This window comes from Limulus polyphemus, unplaced genomic scaffold (assembly GCF_000517525.1).
Source record: "Limulus polyphemus unplaced genomic scaffold, Limulus_polyphemus-2.1.2 Scaffold842, whole genome shotgun sequence".
Classification (NCBI taxonomy): Eukaryota; Metazoa; Arthropoda; class Merostomata; order Xiphosura; family Limulidae; genus Limulus; species Limulus polyphemus.
The window spans coordinates 385,092-403,732 of NW_013666452.1; the positions used below are offsets into that span (position 1 = coordinate 385,092).

Sequence of the window (18,641 nt, forward strand, 5' to 3'; positions counted from 1 at the left end):
AAACGAGATGACATGGCCTTTCATCTGTGACCCATATCGAAAGGGTTAAAGCAATAACAGAATAATTTTTAAATGTTGCATAACAATTTTGAATTGTTCACATACCATCTGAAATAAGAGTCTGCAATTTGCTTACTAGGAGACATAATCGGTATGAGAAAGCAGGATCTTCCAAGTCTCCTTCACAAGTCAACACAGTAGTAGCTAGATCCTGTTCCTCCCCACCCGAAGCTGTAAACACACAATAAATAACTATCAATCAACACATTTTAAATTGTAATTTGGTTGAGTTATATGTAAACAGACATGCACATAATATAAAAAAAAACTAACACGGCTCAACCAGTAATAAAGAAATACAACTGACCATCTTAAATTGTCTTTTTTACTTCTCTATTAAAGTACTGTATCTCTAAAATGAGCTATAAATAAACTGTTCTTTCATTTCTCAGTGAAAACCATAAAAAACATCTTAACAGAATTGGATTTGAGCATCAGAGAAAAAGGAGAACAGATGAGCTTCCTCAGAGAAATTTTACACATGAATCAGAAAACTGAAAAATATATTATTTAAAAGTTAATCTAATGTCTATTTATAATCCCAAAGGAAATCGTTTTAGCATTTAGTTAAGAGGAAAAACAAAATTAAATACAATTAAAGAAACTTTAATAACAAAATCCCCTATATTTAGTTTAAAACAGTAAAAATGAACAGTGAAATAAGAGCTGCATCCAGGTTGTTGTTTTTAATAACTTAAAGTCTCTCTAAATCTTTTTCTCAAGCAGTCTTACTTCTCCACCTTCAACAGCAAATATTTGAAATAAAGCCCATTTCCTGGATGTGTTTTTTTGAGTGATTGAAAATCTTTAAACACATAAAATACCAATATAATGCATGACTAATTAACCATATTTTTGACAGAAAGCAAATGTTTTGAAAAAAGAAGCTTAGTTAAGCTCAGTTTTTGTTCTCAAGTATCTAAAGATTTTGTTTTTCTTGAAAGTAAAGCTACTCAAAATATTGCTATTATATTTGTTAGTTGTTAAGCACAAAGCTACATAATGGGTTAATTTTGAACTGCTGAATAGAAAGAAGACAACTGTTTTGTAGCACCCACGTTATGTAATGGTATTTAGTTTAAAAGAGTTATTTATAATAACTGGTTCCAATTACAAATATGTGAAAGTTGTGATGATGATGATGGTATCTGTTCTTCAAGCTAAAATATGTACAAGCAAGAAAAAAAAATTTGTGATTTTATGGGGCAAATATAATTGGAATGAAATAAATTCCAACAATCAAAACTAGAACAATTATAACCTAAATTTAAGGTAGTCTTCTGAAACACACAACTTATTAAATTATTATTTGCTGAATAAAAACGTAGATATATATATAAATCATTTAGCAAGAAATTATGTTTTAGTGAATCATTAAAACAGTGGTGATGATAGTATCCGTGTAGACCACACACTATATTGTAAATATCTTTGTGCAATTTTATGCCATTTTGGGTCTGTTTTCTCATAAAAATTAAACAATTTTCAACTGTAAATATTATTATGTTTTTCATTGCAACATACACCATGTTGAATACAAATTTATGGCTGAGATTGCTATCTGTGCAGATTATGCTTTGTCAATTGATTTTGTGCACTTGATTTGCATTTCTAGAAGAAAATTCAAACTGCATTATATAGGGTTGCCATACAAAGACAGGTACACCTTTAGGGTTAATCAATTAGCACATACCACTAACTGCCCAGCTCCACTTGAAACATTTTAAAATATTTCTGAATATTACTGAACTAATGCTACAAATATATTGCACTTATAGTAAATTTTGCCACACCATTGGTTGAATATTCCTATACTATATTAACTAATCTCTTATAAATGCTCATTTTTAAATTATTAATTTTAACTGTTGCAATCTAGACTAATATACAAAAGAACATCATAGTTCTGATGTAATTATATGGTTTGGTGCTTTTGATTAATTATCTATACCATGCAATTTAGAACTTTTCTTAAGATCCAAAACTAAAACCAAAGTTTACCATTTTTATATGTTTTTTGAGTTCTTAAGGAATTTTTCATTCTGACAGAAGTACAAAAATCAAGAACAATATGCTAACTTGACACTGAAAATTTAAGAAATTTACATACAAGTCTAATCAATATTATCTGTCACTTTTGAAAATTCAATAGTTTTCAACATGGCATAAGATACATGCCAAAGATCACATTGTTTTACAGACTGATTTCCAATAATCCCATTCAGCTAAAGAAATATTGTATGTTATCTGTTTCTATTTATAAGCTGCAGTCTGGTAAGCTTTTGTTCATTTGTTAAATTTCCAAGTAGTTAATAGTGTTAAAAAAACAATATATTTTAAAATACTAAACAACCAGTTAAATTTAATGGGATTTAATCAGTTGTTTGGTATTTTAAAATATAATGTATCCTTAACACTGTAAACTAAATATATATAAGTTGCTTGCAAAAAGTCAAGTGGCTAAATTAAATAAAAATTAAAACAATAAATATTTATATGTACACTGCATAAAATATATATCTATATTTTCAACTAATTTTTTTTCATTGTGATCTTCAAAAATCCTTTGGAAAAAAACATATATTAAGTAAATTTAACTTTTTTTTTTCTGGAATGGACTGTCAAGATCTTCAGCTGGAGAAGTGTTTTCAAGAATAGACTAACACTGAGTTCGCCCCATGAGGGGAATCTGTTTCTCAAACAATGGAATAAACAACTGTCAGCTGTGAAGTCATAAATACAAAATGTTATTGTTAAAAAAATGGACATTAAACATTGTCATAAAAGATGATTCTATGATGGTATTGTGACTGTTCCTTGATGAGAAAGTAGATGTAATAATGGAAACCAAGATTGAGCAAGCTAAAGTGAAACAATGAGGAGAACCTGGAACTTTGAGTAACTGTACTTGGTTAAGACCGGAAGAAGAAGAAGGTTGAACGGAGGGTAGAAATAAATAACAGGTTTTCTCAGGATTAACAAAGGGCATCCACTGTCAGAAATTTGGACCTGTAACAGACTATTAAAGTGGAAGATGTCTATTGAGAGCAAAGTAGTGAAGACATAGACCACCAGATGAGCCAGACATTCACAAAACCACTAATGAATCAAAAAGATGAAGAGTCCACTCTGTGGGAAGTAGATGGCATTGAGTAAGAATCGGCAAAACTTTTCTTTACACAGGAAACCTGAAAGGGTTGAAGGTGAAAATATTGAAAATGAAGTCAAAGAAATAGAGAAATTGCAGCAAAACAATGGTTACATGAAAAAATACATCCCTGATTGCTAATGTTAGCTTATACAGTAGTTTTTGTGTGATTTAACACAGAATGGGGGTGAAGAAGGAACAAAAACTCCAAAATAAGCCAGATATTGCCAGTATATTTGTTTATTACTCAGTACAAAGCTACATAATGAGCTATCTTTACTCTGTTTACTAGGGGTATAAAAACCCTATTTTAGCATTATAAGTTTTCTCAGCTTTGGGCTAGCATAGACTTGTGATTTGGGTCTACAGCTCAATTTTCAGTGCCACCAAATTTGCTTGTCCTGTCTTTATGGCAAAGCTACTAAAGTTATCTGCCATTAATTTTGAACTGCTGACTAGAGGGATGACAACTGGCTGGCAGCACACACCATAGACTCTCTCACTACAGGCTTGGTCACAGGGACTGACCTCATAATCATTTTGTGTTTGTTACAGTTTTCAAACTATAACTTTTAATACAGGAAGCATATCTTAACAAAATTTTGCAATTATCAGTAAACTTTACAAGGCTTTAGTGCATAAAAAATCAATTTTATTAAGTTTCAGATTTTTGAAGTAGAGATTTGCTCATGCATTTTTTCTTTTCAATCTCTGACTATTTAACATGCAAAGTAATTTTGATTTTATGATTAAAAATACATTTATATTTCAGAAAATTGTCAAATTTCACATGTGAAATCTTTATAGCCTCCAGATAATTAACAAATGTTTTTTAGAAAAAACTTTATATTTCATCTGTTATTTTCACTATTTTATCTCTGTATGGGTTTGGTCAATTTGACCGATCTCGTAACCAACATAAAAAATTAGGAAATAGATATAAATTATGTTTTTTTCATTCAAGAATGGTTAAAAAGTATATCAAGAAACTACAAATGTTCAATCTAAGTAGGTTAAATCTCATAACATTATACATCTATATATATATATATATATATATATATACATACATATACTTTTTTATTCATTGATCTTTCAGCCATGTCTAACTAACATTTCAGAAGTTGCAATGATGCAGCACACGTGCAGTCATGTTACCATATCCAATAACATAAAACTGGCCTTCAGTTTGTTCCAGCAAACCAGTATTTTGTAAAATATAGTCACATTTTGGTTATAATACATTACACATGCATACATATTATTACTATTTACAAATAAGTTCTTAAATTTCAGTTATTTTTCTTAAAACATAAAACAGTAAATAAAGAAATATAGAAAACAATGATTTTTTCTACTTACAGTCTTTGTACTCGTTTGCCCACTTGCCCTAATTTGCTAAGCCTTGTCAAATTTTGCAAGTGGAGGATGTAAAACAAAATTTTTTTAGATTTATATATATATTCATTTTGAAATAACCAAATATTATAAATTACTCAATCAATATTACAGAACTCCACTGTACTTTATCAGGCTTACGAACTAAATTGTATTTGAGTAAAAAAAAATATTGTTTCACCTTTGGCAAAACAAGACAAAATATAATCTAGGGAATTTCCTACCTTCTATAGACTGAGAAAACAATGAGGGGGGCAATTCTGAGCTTTCAATTGGTTATTCACATATCACAGACAGAAGTAGGTGTACATAATCAAGTACTTCCAAAAATGGAAAGAGGTGAGTGAGGCTACTTTGTTTGATTCACCAAATGAAGTAATATCTCAGCAAATAGAAAAGATAGGAGGCTCTCATTTTATATTTTAGGTTGTCAATATTGATAATTTTAGTTTCTATTTTGTAAGAAACTACAGACTTTGTATTTAGACATCAGAAACATAATTTGAACCAAAACTGTATTCAACACACACACACATTGATATTCAAAAATATTGTTTTAATATTTACTTTTAAATTAAGAAATTAACTAATGTATAATAATCTTTAATGCGATACCAAACTTATTGCCATACCTTCAGAAAATAGGAGATCAATAAAATTTTGAATGTAAGAGTACAAATGTGATGACAAGTCCTTTGACCCCTGACAATAGGAAGACCCGTTGTGAGAGGGTTAAGTGGCAAATGAGGGTGTATTTACTACTTTTTTACAGTATTCTTTTAATGTTGTTTAAGCATGAGAAGATCTAGAAAAAGGTTCAGACCCTCCACTCTATTTTATTCAGAAATTAATACCAAAAGATCTACTTACTTTACCATGTAGTATTAGAGAAAAAATATTAATTTTACTGTTTTTATTTGATTGGGATATTAAGTTAACATTTCCCTTAAATGAAAATGTATTTCCAATAATACTTTCATCTGCTCACACATATAGCTATTACTCCACTGCCAGGGTTTCTTCCTTTGCTCATCTAAGCATTGGACTGATTTTTATCGCTTGCTCCAATCATTTATACCCCACTTAATTACCCTTGGCAATATTTGTATCATAACACTGTCTACCTACGTCAATGCGTCATCTATCCTGGTACTGCATATAAGCATTCAGTGTTTTCTATACTGACTGCATCCCAGTCTTTAACAATGGTTCTTAGCAGAGAGGAAGGGCAGGAGAGTTTGAAAGGAGGCAAGTATTATTGAAAATACATTTCCAATTTAAGAAAATGTTAACTACTAAAACATACTTACCACTTTTCACACTTATAGCTAGAATCCCACATTGATAAGGTGGAGGGGCCAGTGAGGGCATTATCCATACAGAAAGCATCTGCATAGATCATGGGTGTCTCAATAGAAGATTGGCAACCTAGTGGGAGAACCGCACTACATCTAGAACAAGAATGCTCTTCACCCAGAACTGAGTTCCTGTATTGTGGGTGAAACTGCATACGAGTTATCATCACTATAGGCCAGTCCCAACCAGATAGCCGAGGTTCCAATACTCAGGGCTGGAATAAAGGGGTCTTGGTCCCTATATCCAACATCACTGGCTAGAGCAATAGGACCACAACATTATACCTATATATATACATACGAGTGGATCCCAAACTGTAGCCATAGAGTGATGCATTCCGAGCCACCGAAATCATGACAAGAAAGTAAGCAACAAATCTTCTCCACCTGAAGAACCCCAAAAGCAACACCCCAGTTTTGGAATGACAGGATCATATATGCCTTACTCAACCTGAGGAAACAGAACTCATCTGGTCTGGAATTATGAACATTCATCCTCACTCCCCAACCATGTGGGCAAGGTACATTCCACTTGCCTCTGAAGTTATGGGAAGGACTTGGAACAACTGTGATCAAGCAAGGACCCAAGATGGGACCACTCTGCATTCGGAATTATGAGGAGATAGTGAACCCATTCCATGAACAATGTACTGAATATATATTGATAAAACAGAAGGGTCGTGACAGCCCAACCAGATAGTGGATTGGCAAATCTGAACAGGTATTATAAATAGGCTTCTGCATAGGTTGGTACCACTCTTACTGACATCTGGGGAAAATATCCAGGGATCTGGATAGAAGGGCCTCCAACTTTGCCTTCTTCTCTAAGAGTGGAGGAATTCACTCTAACACTCTGGAGAAAAAGCCTCTGTCCACCACCCCAGTGACCGGAAACTGGGTGTGGTAAGGAATCCCTAGCTCCACTACTAGAATCTGGAGGGTAATGTGCATTGGGAAGTCCTGAGGAACATTGCTCGGGAAACAGTGCAATAGGTGAACCAAGTTCCCTATATTTTTAAAAGAAAACTCATCTTGATTTATTCAATCTGATGATCAGCAAGAACAAGCAGGATTCCCTTATGCTTTATTCATGACAGTCGATGAGTGGTGGTCCAGCATAGTACAGTAATACCAACTGGTCAGCTCCTTGGTCGTCTTAGGGAACACCTCATTTCTACAGAGCCAGTTGCAACCTGTATAAAGTATATTGAATTAGTGGTTGCTAGCACAAAATTGGTTTGGAGCCGAGCCTCAACAAACCTTGAAGGTATACAATAACTGATGATGCTGCGGATCCAACCAAGTAGCAGGACCCTTGGATATTGACAGAATCTCTTCTGGATACCAATGTACCAAGAGGCTGATGTCAGGGTTGGGACCCACAAATAGGGGGGGGGGGGACGTACAACCCCCTTTGGTGGCCGATGAAATTCAAGACTCCATTGACAACAGGGAGGAATGTAGAAGCCAAAAATTTAACCAACAGGCATGCTAACAAGGGATCCAGCTCATCATCAGTGAAGTTGGTCATCCTGAGAGTCTTGCAATAAAGTAAAAGGGAAACAAAATGGTGGATGTTAGAGTTGAAAGACTTACCCTGTCCCATCAGGGGACATAGATTTACTCAGATTAACTACAAACTTTGCCTTAAAACCACGAAAATCGAGGAGCAGAAGTATTATTTGAGAGTCAGAAAATGCTTCTTCTTGGTGGTAGTAGGCTAAAATCATGAAGCTCCAACAATGTGTCTGATAAGGCATAACTGTCCTTTCATGTAACTGAGAAGCAAACCTTCCAGCATGAACCACAATATTCGTAGATGAAGACAAAAACTAAAAATTCACTCTCAAACCTTTCAACCATCAAGTAATGAGCATGCTCAAAAGGAACCAGGAAAAATCCAAAATCATCACACTCTCGAGGAACCAACAGAAAATCAAATTAAAGGTAGCTTATCCCAAAGTGGCCTTTTTTTTCCAAGACTGTGTTGATTACCACTGATTGGAACAACCTTTTGTGAGGTAATTTTATTTTTGTTAGAGCAAAGCAATGTTGGATCATCTGCCATGTTCATTCACCTGAGAGAATTGAACCAGGGACTTCAGCTATGAGTCTGCAAACTCATCACTGCCCCACAAGGGAACTAAAAAGCCAAAAGACTAAAAGAAAGTGCAGGAAAAATCAAATCTAAATTCTCTCCAGCCTCTCCTTAATTGCAGCCTCAGAGCCCCCCCCGAGGACCACCACAGATCCAAACATGTATCCATCACACTACGAATAAGATCACCAACATTCTCTACAGAGAGTGGATCCAGTCATGGCTTCAGTCAATAATTGATAATTTACAATTTAATACAGCAGTATGAAAGTCGATTAAACATTGTCATAGGAAATTTTTGCACCATGGCTTTTTTTAAGACACTCTAACAATGTGTCTAGACTTTAGAAATTTGTTTTCATCGAAGTTACTTTAGCTTAGAACACTTGCAGTTCTTATAAACTTGTTAATACTAGTAATAAATGTTCCTATAACACCAAATTTATTTTTTCTTTAATTGGACACTCAATGTTTTGCTTTACATTTTCTTTGGAAGTGTTTCACTAAAACACATCATAACTGACAGTACAAAGCTTCAACTGGTTTAAATAGTAAAGCTAGTTGTTGAAATTATAAACTGCTACTTTTAGTGAAAAATAGTTCTAAGTTAAAGACTGAAATAACAAAAGTTACAATGAAAAAAAATAAAATTATAATTATAGGTGTCATCCTTTGTTCCTATTCCTGTGTGGTCATAGTTGTTTGATGGGAACAGTTTCTTTAAATTTTCTGTCACTGTATTTGGTGGCTTTGGTAAGGACTTTGTTAATGAAAGGTGTATGTAGCTAAATTTCTCTGTTGTAAATCAAGTACAGATACATGTATGTAATCAAATTATGTGACTCTAATATAATTTGCATGACATCATAAGGGAGATGTTTGGTGTCGGAACTGAGACAGGAAGCTTTAATAGTCATACTTTGCTTATAGAAGACATTATAGCTATCTGAATTACCGTTAAGGGGCGAGCCAAAAGAATAGTATCAAAACTGCTGATTTTTGAAATAGTTACTGATAAAACTCAATTCCAGTCTATAATTGGATCAGATCAATGTAAAACACAAAGTAGGAATGAGCAGACCGATGGCCACACCTACTTTGAGGTTGTACCGTGTCAAAACCATCAAGTGTTGTAATGTTATCAAAACACAAAGTAGGAATGAGCAGAACGATGGCCACACCTAATTTGAGGCTGTACCGTGTCAAAACCATCAAGTGTTGTAATGTTATCCTGCTCATTCCTACTTCCTAATTTTTATTATTTAAAAATTTGTTTACACTTATCTCGTAGCATTTTTTTTAACTTTGTCTTGAGAGTGGTTGGGCTCTAGGCCTATCCTTTTCAGTTTTTTTAGAGCTATCTCTCCGCATTTCCTGGCTTTTGCTGATATCTTTGCTATAGTTTTTTCCCATCTATTCAGGGTGAAAGCTTTTTCTTTGATTGCATTAATGGCTAAGGCTTGTTTTGCATATTCAGCATTACTGTTTCTGACCTTATCTCTACTGCAGTGACTCTCTTCACTGGGTCAAAGACTTTTCAAGGTTATCAACATAAGATTTTAGTAAGAACCTAAATTTATAGAATCTACATTGTCCACATTTTTTTACCTAGCTGATACAGCTGCAGGCTAATCACGTAGTGTGTGCACATAAAAAATCGTGCATTTGCACGTGATATGAGAGCAGGTTATTAATTGGCAACTCACACAGCATGCTCATAATCATAGAATATGGCTAGTAAAATGTTGTAAAATGGTTATTGTTATTACCAAGCTTATAAGTAAAACTAAAAAAATGATTTTAGCCACAAGGTAGCATAATTCAATTATGTGCATTTAAGTTTACATAAGGTGAAGGCAAGAGAGAGCTATGCCTTTCCCACAACATTAATTAGTCAGATCGACAAATTTGTGGTTTCGTGAAAGTTTTTATTCTACCGACTTTCTCAAGTGCTTTGTTACTCTGCAGTTGGTTTGTTTACTAATCAACAGTATGTGTGTAAAGTGCATATAAAGTTTTGTTTACATAATGTTTTGCAGTGTGTTTGAGATTTTAATTTGTATTGCACATCTGGCTCATTTCTACTATAAGTACTATCGTACTAATGATACATTTCCACATACAAAGTTTATGAATAAAAAAGTAACTTAATTCTAAATTATTGTACCTGAGGTTTGAAGACTCTGGTTTTTGATGTTTTCATGACATTAAAAAAATCTCCTTTAGTTGAAAATTTTGAAGTCAGTTTTATATGTCAATTCTAATATGTTTCAACAATTCTAACTCAACCTGTAAATTTTTCTGCCAATTCCAAAGGATAACATTATTTTTGTTTAGAAACAATTACCCATTGGGAATATATTGTCCATTTTTTGATTTTCAACCATTTCCCTTAGTTTTCATAAAAGTCTTGAAATCACAGAATTATAACCCAACTGAGCTAATTAACACTATTTTAACTTTGTTTGACTTACTTATTCAGGTTACTTTAGGACTTATGTTAAACACTGATTAATCTAAAGTATTTTTACAGTGGAAGTCTCAATAAATACAACTAATGAAACACAGCTTTGAAAGCTGCTATAAAAAAGTTCAAGTTAGATTGAATAGAGCAAGAATTAGACTATCATGTTATAGTAAATATAAAGGTTTAAATGATTTTCTGTAGTTTCTGTAAATGTCCCTTTCATTTGTGAAGTGTAGACATATGTGTTAAATCATATCTGTTCTAAAGCTACAGAAATTATCTTCAATAAGAAGAAGAACATAACTTGATATAAGCTAAGATTCTACAGTTTAGAGACAGATTGAATGGATAACAAAGAAGACTGAATGGGTAACAAAGCAAACTTTATTACAAGTTTAACATATAAAACAATTGAAGAAGGTGTTTGTCATCACCAAAAAACAAGAACATATATATATATATATACAGTATCAAACAAGTCACATGACTGGAAATTGCTTAAAGCTAAATAAAGGTATCTTATTGATGTTTGGTTCTTTGTTTAAAATTAGTGATTTTAATTGTTGTTTTTTCAGTTTCAGTGTTTGTAAACATGAGTTTTTTTGTTATAATTTTTACTAAATGGAACCAAATCAGATGAGTTTACTCAAGTTTACTGTTCAGTAAAAATGGCAGGCAATTGCAAAATATTCTGATGAATATTACTTTTATGTCAATCCTATTAAAAAAACATACATAAATAACTTGGCAAACTGGTGACTGAATTATTTCCAATCGCAATTGTGATGTTTTAGATAAAAACATTATTACTCTTATTGGTAATCATAAAATGTTTTATCATTTAATCATCAAGATCATTGGGTGATTACTCCATATTTTAAAAACAAAAGTCAACCACAGGATCATCTAATCAACATTAGTAATTCATTCATGAAGTGGGAATAAAAAAAAAAATTTTTAAATATCTTCAGCAAAAATGTTTTTCACAAAATGTGCAAATGGCAACCTCTAGATGTCTATCACATATAAAAAGAGTAATTCAAAAATTCTTTAAAAAAACAACAACAACCAAAACATGGTGAAAATATGGCAGTTAATAGCATGTTAGAATAACACAATGGTTCACAAACTTATGGTGTTAACTCACCACTGTAATTAATTAATGAGCCCATCAACTAATTGGTTAACAAATACCACTAATCATCCAGCTCTAGTGACATCATCATTCAATGTAATAACAAATGGCATAATGAAAGAGTGTGTTATATTTCTGCTATTATTCGCATTGGTCACTGATTGGAACATGAAGACAGTAACTGCAGAAGGCAATCATGGAATTTCATGAACAACTGTTAATACACAACTGAATGACCTCAATTCTGCTGATGATACAGCATGTTCAGTTCAACATACCTCTAAAAGCAAAAGAAATGGCTAGAGGTGGAAGGTTTAATTGATTAAAGGACACAACTGATTACCTACAAACAGTGATTACATTGATTAATATTCCATAAACTAATTGATTAATCAAAATAAATTAGTTTAAGATTATTAGCGTTACAATTATACCCATAATTGATTCATTGCAATTATGATTATATTGACTGTAGATAATCAACTAATCAAAATAATGATGAAATCAAATGTCACACAAATAATCAACTAATCAAAATTATGGTTTTCCATTTTTACTGTTTTTGTTTATTCCATCTATCCAAGTAACCAGAATATTATTACATTTGTTTGTTGTTAAGCACATGGCTACATATTGGGATATTTGATTTATTCCAAGTTTTAGCCTTATAAATCTTTTTTACTTCACATTTGTTTGAATTCAGTAATTTGGGGGGAATGGGGAGTCATAATTCTAGGGTCTCAGGTTTGATTTCCATTCCCAACAAACTTGCTCATTCTCTCAATAGACGAGAGAAGGCAACTTTGTGTGGGGTCTACAAATTGCATCATATTTAGTAATTTTGTTTTTGCCTTTTACTACACGCATGTAAAAACCTGCCCAAGAAAACTTAGAGATTGTTATGTCTTATATAAAATACACAAAAATTACAGTATTAGAAAGTGGGATTAACTGTAATCTTAATGAAATTTTTGTTCAAACTTATTTAATGTGACTCATATGTTATTAAGAACCCTGTGAACAACAAATTCATGGACTGAGAGGTTATTTGATGCATATGTACTACAGATAAGAAAAATGTGTTTGAAAAGACAGTATAATCCATATAGACCCCACTGATAATTTGAAAGTTAACCCTACAACGACGACTCCATTTTACTATCAATGTATTTTAGTGAAATTATTGTCGTCAAATCGTCATAGATCAAAGTTTTATATCATCTTTGTTTTTATTCATTTATTTCAAAAGAAACATCGAAAGCAATAATGAAATCCCTCACTTTTGTGTCACGGGACTCACGAGCTACAAACAAGGTCAAATTTGGCAAAGTAAGGAGTTAGTGATGTACAAGTAAGACTAAACAAAAATGTATTTTACTTGACCTTCTGAAATGTATGTTTCAAAGTACTTTCACTGAATGCAGTTGAAAGAAGAAATGAATTTTGTCAATTCCTGACAGATGCCAAGCCCACCTTCAGGTTGAGCTTTAGTTACATGTACGTATTTATACTCATTAGAAATAGCTCATTTTACATTATAATCCAACAACGGTAAGTTTGAAATTGGTGCCAAGTTGCAGGGATTGAAATATTACATTCCCAAGGAATTTCATCATTTTAGTTGGCTTTCCCGATTGAAAATGCATGGTTCATCCATATTCCTTTAGTTATGGCTAATGAAAGTATACATATTACATGGATTAAATTTTTTTTTAAATTCATGAGGAAATGCAACTTTACATAAGGGAATTTAATCTTCCTGATTGCTTTCCCTCGAGTGAATGTAATTTTATTTCATTATTTCTATCTCGGAGTTGTTGTCCTTTGGTAGATGTAACTGCTCATACTATTGATGGCTGCTTTGTTCACAATAGCATTTCAGTTGTTTCTTACCTAAGTATGTTATAGTTAGAGACAGTTGAATTGTATTTAGGTTTTACTATTATATTTTAGTTAATTATGCATTATTTGTGTTTTAAAATCCATATATGAAAGGTTTAATCATTTTTATAAAATAACCAAAACTTCCCCTTGCTCTGAAAGGCTGAAGTTACCAAGCATGTACTTTGCCAGAGTTCATACCATCACTAGCAGGTACTCACTAATGTATGTTGATATTAATAATCAATGGTAAAGAATAGGAAAGGAATATAAACTATAAGTGAAAAGGTAAAGATGTGAAATTATGCATATGACCCAAAGAAGATATTTTCCGATTATTCAACGAAGAAGTAAAAGGTATGTACATATTTCTATTTCTTCATTTAAGCATTTCATTGCACTATATGTTGTTGATAATAGCTACAGTTAGTAATTTGGTAGAGAAAATTGAAAATAAAATATAAACATTTACCTTAAAAAACTTTTTATATTCATTCAGAAGGCTCTAGAGATTACGTAAATGAAATGTGAAAACCTTAAGATAAAAAATAATATTTTAATACTTTGGTGAAAATCACATTGCAGGTGAACTATTTAGAGACCAAAGACAAATAACTACTTTAAATAATAAAAGTTTTGGTAGAAATAGTTGAAAAAAATCAAAATTAAGTATTTTATTTTTCTCAAACTATATGCACTTTCATGATGGTTCTTGTCAAATTTTAAACAATTTTATTCATTGTTTTTATTACTGAAAAGAAACTTAAAAGAGAGTTATGTAATGTCCTTCAGTCTGAAGCATGTCATCATTATTGGGTTAAAATCCTCTTGTTGTTTGCCAACTTGGAAGTTTGTACAAAATCAATGCTTTCTATAATCTACAAGATAAAAATACTTAAGATACACAGGCATAAATTTCAGTTTTATCAAATGTACCAGGATGTTACAATAAAATTGTTTTGAGAACATCATCACATGCATTATTCCAAGAAAACATTCTCAAGAGAGAAAAAATCTTTGCTTTAAAAACAGCTGATGACCAAATTTTAAAAGATTTAAAATGAGCTTTTTTCATGTACATATCTTTAGTTCACATTTATGGTAGAATCTGCTATTTAGGCCATAACATCCACAACTCTAACTTCTTGTTAATTTCATGTATGCAAAAATTCATTAGTGTTTACAACATTTAATGAAAAGGGCTATGAAGTTACTGTGTAAACTCCAAAGACATAGAACTTTACCACTTATGTAAAACCTTTCTTTTCCATAGTTGTCAAATGAAGTCTGAGTATATCAATACAATAAATTCAAGCTTCATCAACTAAAAAATATATCAATATGAGAGAAATAAAACTTATACAAATCCTGCATCTCCAAGTATATGGAATTGACCTCAATAGTGTAAGGCCTAAAATATCAACTTCATCCAAATACAAATTTAATTAAACATTAAAAGAAGCTTGATTCAATATATTCTGATCATGGTTACAGTTTTTTGGATTACTAATCTATGACATTAAATATTTCTTGTTAAGTTTGTTATACAGGATCATCTTCATTAAATTCTAAGATAGTTTTTCTTGATTATTATAGTTTTGATCGATATAGTTAGCCTGGTTTTAGTCAGAAGTTCCTGCTACAAGATGTGTGTAGAATCATATTTTCCTAAATCCTACCCTTAGAGCTATTCCAAATGTGTACATTTACTACCACATTGCTATGTTACAACAGGACTACTTCCACATGTGCTTGCAAGTTTAATGACATCCCAACAATTACAGTAACAAAAAGAGTTAATAAAATCCAAACATGACATAGAAACATCATATTAAGGGTGGGACTTTGAAATATTATGGTGGTGATGCACAAATTTTACATTACCCTGTACATATATATATATATATATTGTCAGGTATTGAACAACTGTATTATTTTCTCCATAAGTTTGGACATAATTAAGAAGTTCATATAGGCTGTATATATTTCTGGTTAATTGTGCAATTAAAACTAATAATATTAAAAAGATTAATGTTTATTGGAACGATGTGGTTGTAGGTAATTTCTAAAACACATGCAAGTTGGCAGTGGAAAGTTTTTTTTTTTTCAGGTTTGGTTACATGATGCTTAAGAACAATGCATGTGTGTATGTTTTTAATTTCAGTTTTTGTTATTTCATATTTTTAAAATAAAACAGTTTTTATATATAATGGGAAGATGATTTTATTGGCCTTTAAATAACTTTCATGTGTGAATTATTACAATTTAAGGCATTTTTAACAACTTTGTACAATGAGCACTTACAAACTCACAGTAGTAGTTCATTTACAGAATTTCACATACCTAACTTCTATACATTCCTCATTCAAAATTATTATCACTATCAGACACTGGTAATACCACTGCTAATACAATAGTATTGCTATTAGTAATGAAAGGTTTTATTATTGTGAAACCTTTATAATTGTTAGGCCTACATCCAATATTATAAATATTTAAATATGAAACTTGAATTATACATAACCCAAAGTAATGGCTCCCTTCTTACACTGACCTCTGTATAATTTTGGGTTTTAATTAATTGAAGATTGTGAAGTTACATTTCCACTTCTGTTTACAAGTCACTATTTGAACTTTTTTTTTACTCTGGATTAATAATTTATTAAGATATAACTTAGGGACAATAAGGGACCTATTGGTCCAACTAAGTCATTCCATCAACTACCCCAAACTTTAAAATAAAACACTCAAAGCCTAATAGTACATATGTACAATGCTATTATAAAAATAAAACTCATAACTTTAAATGACTCATACCCTGCCAAAATTAATATTTGTGTCCCCTAGTCCTGTCAAATTCATCATTAAGTGCAAAAAATGATGATGCATTAGCATCATTTCCCTTAGCAATAAGTGAATAACAACCTTAAACAAAAAAATCAGATCCCCTTTCTTCTTTTTTCCAAAAGAAATCAAATTCAGAGATCTTAACCTGTCCTCATATGACAACTTTTCTATCCTATACCTAGTACTAGCCTTCTAAACCCTTTCCAATAATTCATTATTCAATGTTTTCTACAGTAAGAAGCCCAAAACTGAATACAATACTCAAAATGTGGCCTAACCACTGTCCTGTACAATGAAATTATATACTTTAAAACTTTTATTTCGTACCAATTTGTCGAATGTCACCGTTTAAAATATTTCAGTTTTAGCGTTGTAAAGTAACATAAGAAAAATTGTTCAAGTTTGAAATTAAAGATCTAACAAATCAAACCCCTAGTAAGTTATTGAATTAGGTTGTATTATGATAAACAATTACATTTTAAAAAACAATATAACCTACTAGTACAATGTACTACTAACAATATTAATAAACTACTATTACTATTAGTAATAATAATAATATAGCCTAGGGCCCTAGGCCTAGTAGTAGTACCATAGTACTAGCAACATACACAGGAGCAACACAAGTCTCAAGCATTTTAGATATATGTTCCTTACTGGTACTTATATAACAACTTATATGAATTCTTTGAAATTAATTTTTGTTTAAGTGACAGATTTTACTTACTGGAAAATGGTATTTTTTCCAACATAATTTTATCTCCTTGACGTTCGCCATGGAACAATAACATTCAACGCCATTTGCAATACGAACAACGCGCATGCTCTACAATAAGTAGGACGATGATCAGCAGAAACATTACCACCAGATGGCATAGCTGTTGTATGTTTTTATATATATATATATATATATAGGCGTGTCTTTTGTTCCTTTCTAACAGAATACGGACATTATAAAAGCCAAGACTTAATACTGTAAATTGTTCATATTGTCACATAGCTCCGCCTCCGTAGTACACTCTCACAAGCAGTTTATGAATACACCTACTTTTGCAAATGTAGAATAATCAAGTTTTATAAAAGTAACCAGAATATATCCGTAGGCTACCTTTGGGTATAGTCCTTGATCTAAGTTATTTGAATTTTAGCACTCCCAAAATGTTCTTCGAAAATTAAATAAATAAGTGTGTTGTGTACACTTCGTAAAATATTTTTGGTAAGGCATTAAGAAATATGTGTTTAGTGGTTTTATATCTGCCTAAGTATAAACGTAAGTTTGATACATAAAAATTCACATTATACCTTATGATGATAATTAAATAAAGAAAATGCTTCACGAAAAGACAAGCAAATAAAATTCATTAATGACCTAAAACAAATGTAGGGTTACAATAATAAAGTGCAAAAATTTAGCTCTGCCCTAATATTCAGTGAATACAGTGCTTGATATCATAATAAACGAATTTCTTATAAAAATGTTTGAAGATTATACAAGAGGCCTACCCTATACTTGTCGAAATGTGGAATTCAGATACCTATTATTGTCTAGCAAAAAAGCAAAAAGTTTCCGTAAAATGCATGTTCAAGACTGCCCAGCGAAGAATAATTTTAACATAGACAATTGAAGAAAACAACAAAACAAAAGTATAATTTTAAATAGAAAAAAACAATTATTAACAAACACGGTGTTTATTTAACAAACCTGTATCGTCTGGCGAGAAGATCAAGAGAGCAAAACCAGGAGATGTACGGGTTTTTGTATTGCTTGTTTGAATATTGTTACGTCTCTGTGTTCGTTTGTTAATTTCCGTAGAAATTATTTTCGATAAACTTCAGCCATACAAATCCTTTCTTAAATAAAACTAGTTTATTCTTTCTCAACTCAACTTTGCAATACACTTAATTTCCACAGTCACTTTAACTTAAACACATGCTATAATTTCCAAAGAACGATTCACGCACTTTACTTAATACTGCGCTTGACTCATTTGTCCGTCTATATCTTCAATCTGTCTGTCTGCTATTATCTATTATATGCCGTCACTTCATTTGCTGGCTTATATATATATATATATATAAAGAGAGAGAGAGAGAGGGCGCGTAGAGAATACTAGAGTTGATACGAACATACATGATCCTTCTAGAATATCATGACGTGTTACTAGCGTCACGTGACTTCCGCTGTCGTAACACTGCTCCTTCCTTAGTACTGTTCGTCCCGAATAATAGCTACTTACATTAAATAAATACAT

At 31.7% G+C, this 18,641-nt stretch overlaps 1 protein-coding gene across 3 annotated transcripts in view; it reads right to left on the reverse strand.

Moving 5' to 3' along the window:
* The window catches only part of LOC106460818 (serine-rich adhesin for platelets-like), a 68,159-nt gene extending 50,956 nt beyond the window's left edge, over nt 1-17,203 (reverse strand). For 2 of the 3 annotated variants that reach the window (XM_022387622.1, XM_013920560.2), the window contains exons 1-2: nt 17,117-17,203; nt 106-231 (exon numbers count right to left, since the gene is read on the reverse strand). In XM_022387622.1, the coding sequence (XP_022243330.1) occupies nt 106-231; nt 17,117-17,180 (190 nt within the window). In that variant the 5' untranslated portion in view covers nt 17,181-17,203. The remainder of the gene's footprint in view (nt 1-105; nt 232-17,116) is intronic. The other variant, XM_022387623.1, reaches the window with a different exon arrangement.
* Nucleotides 17,204-18,641: the final 1,438 nt, after the last annotated feature.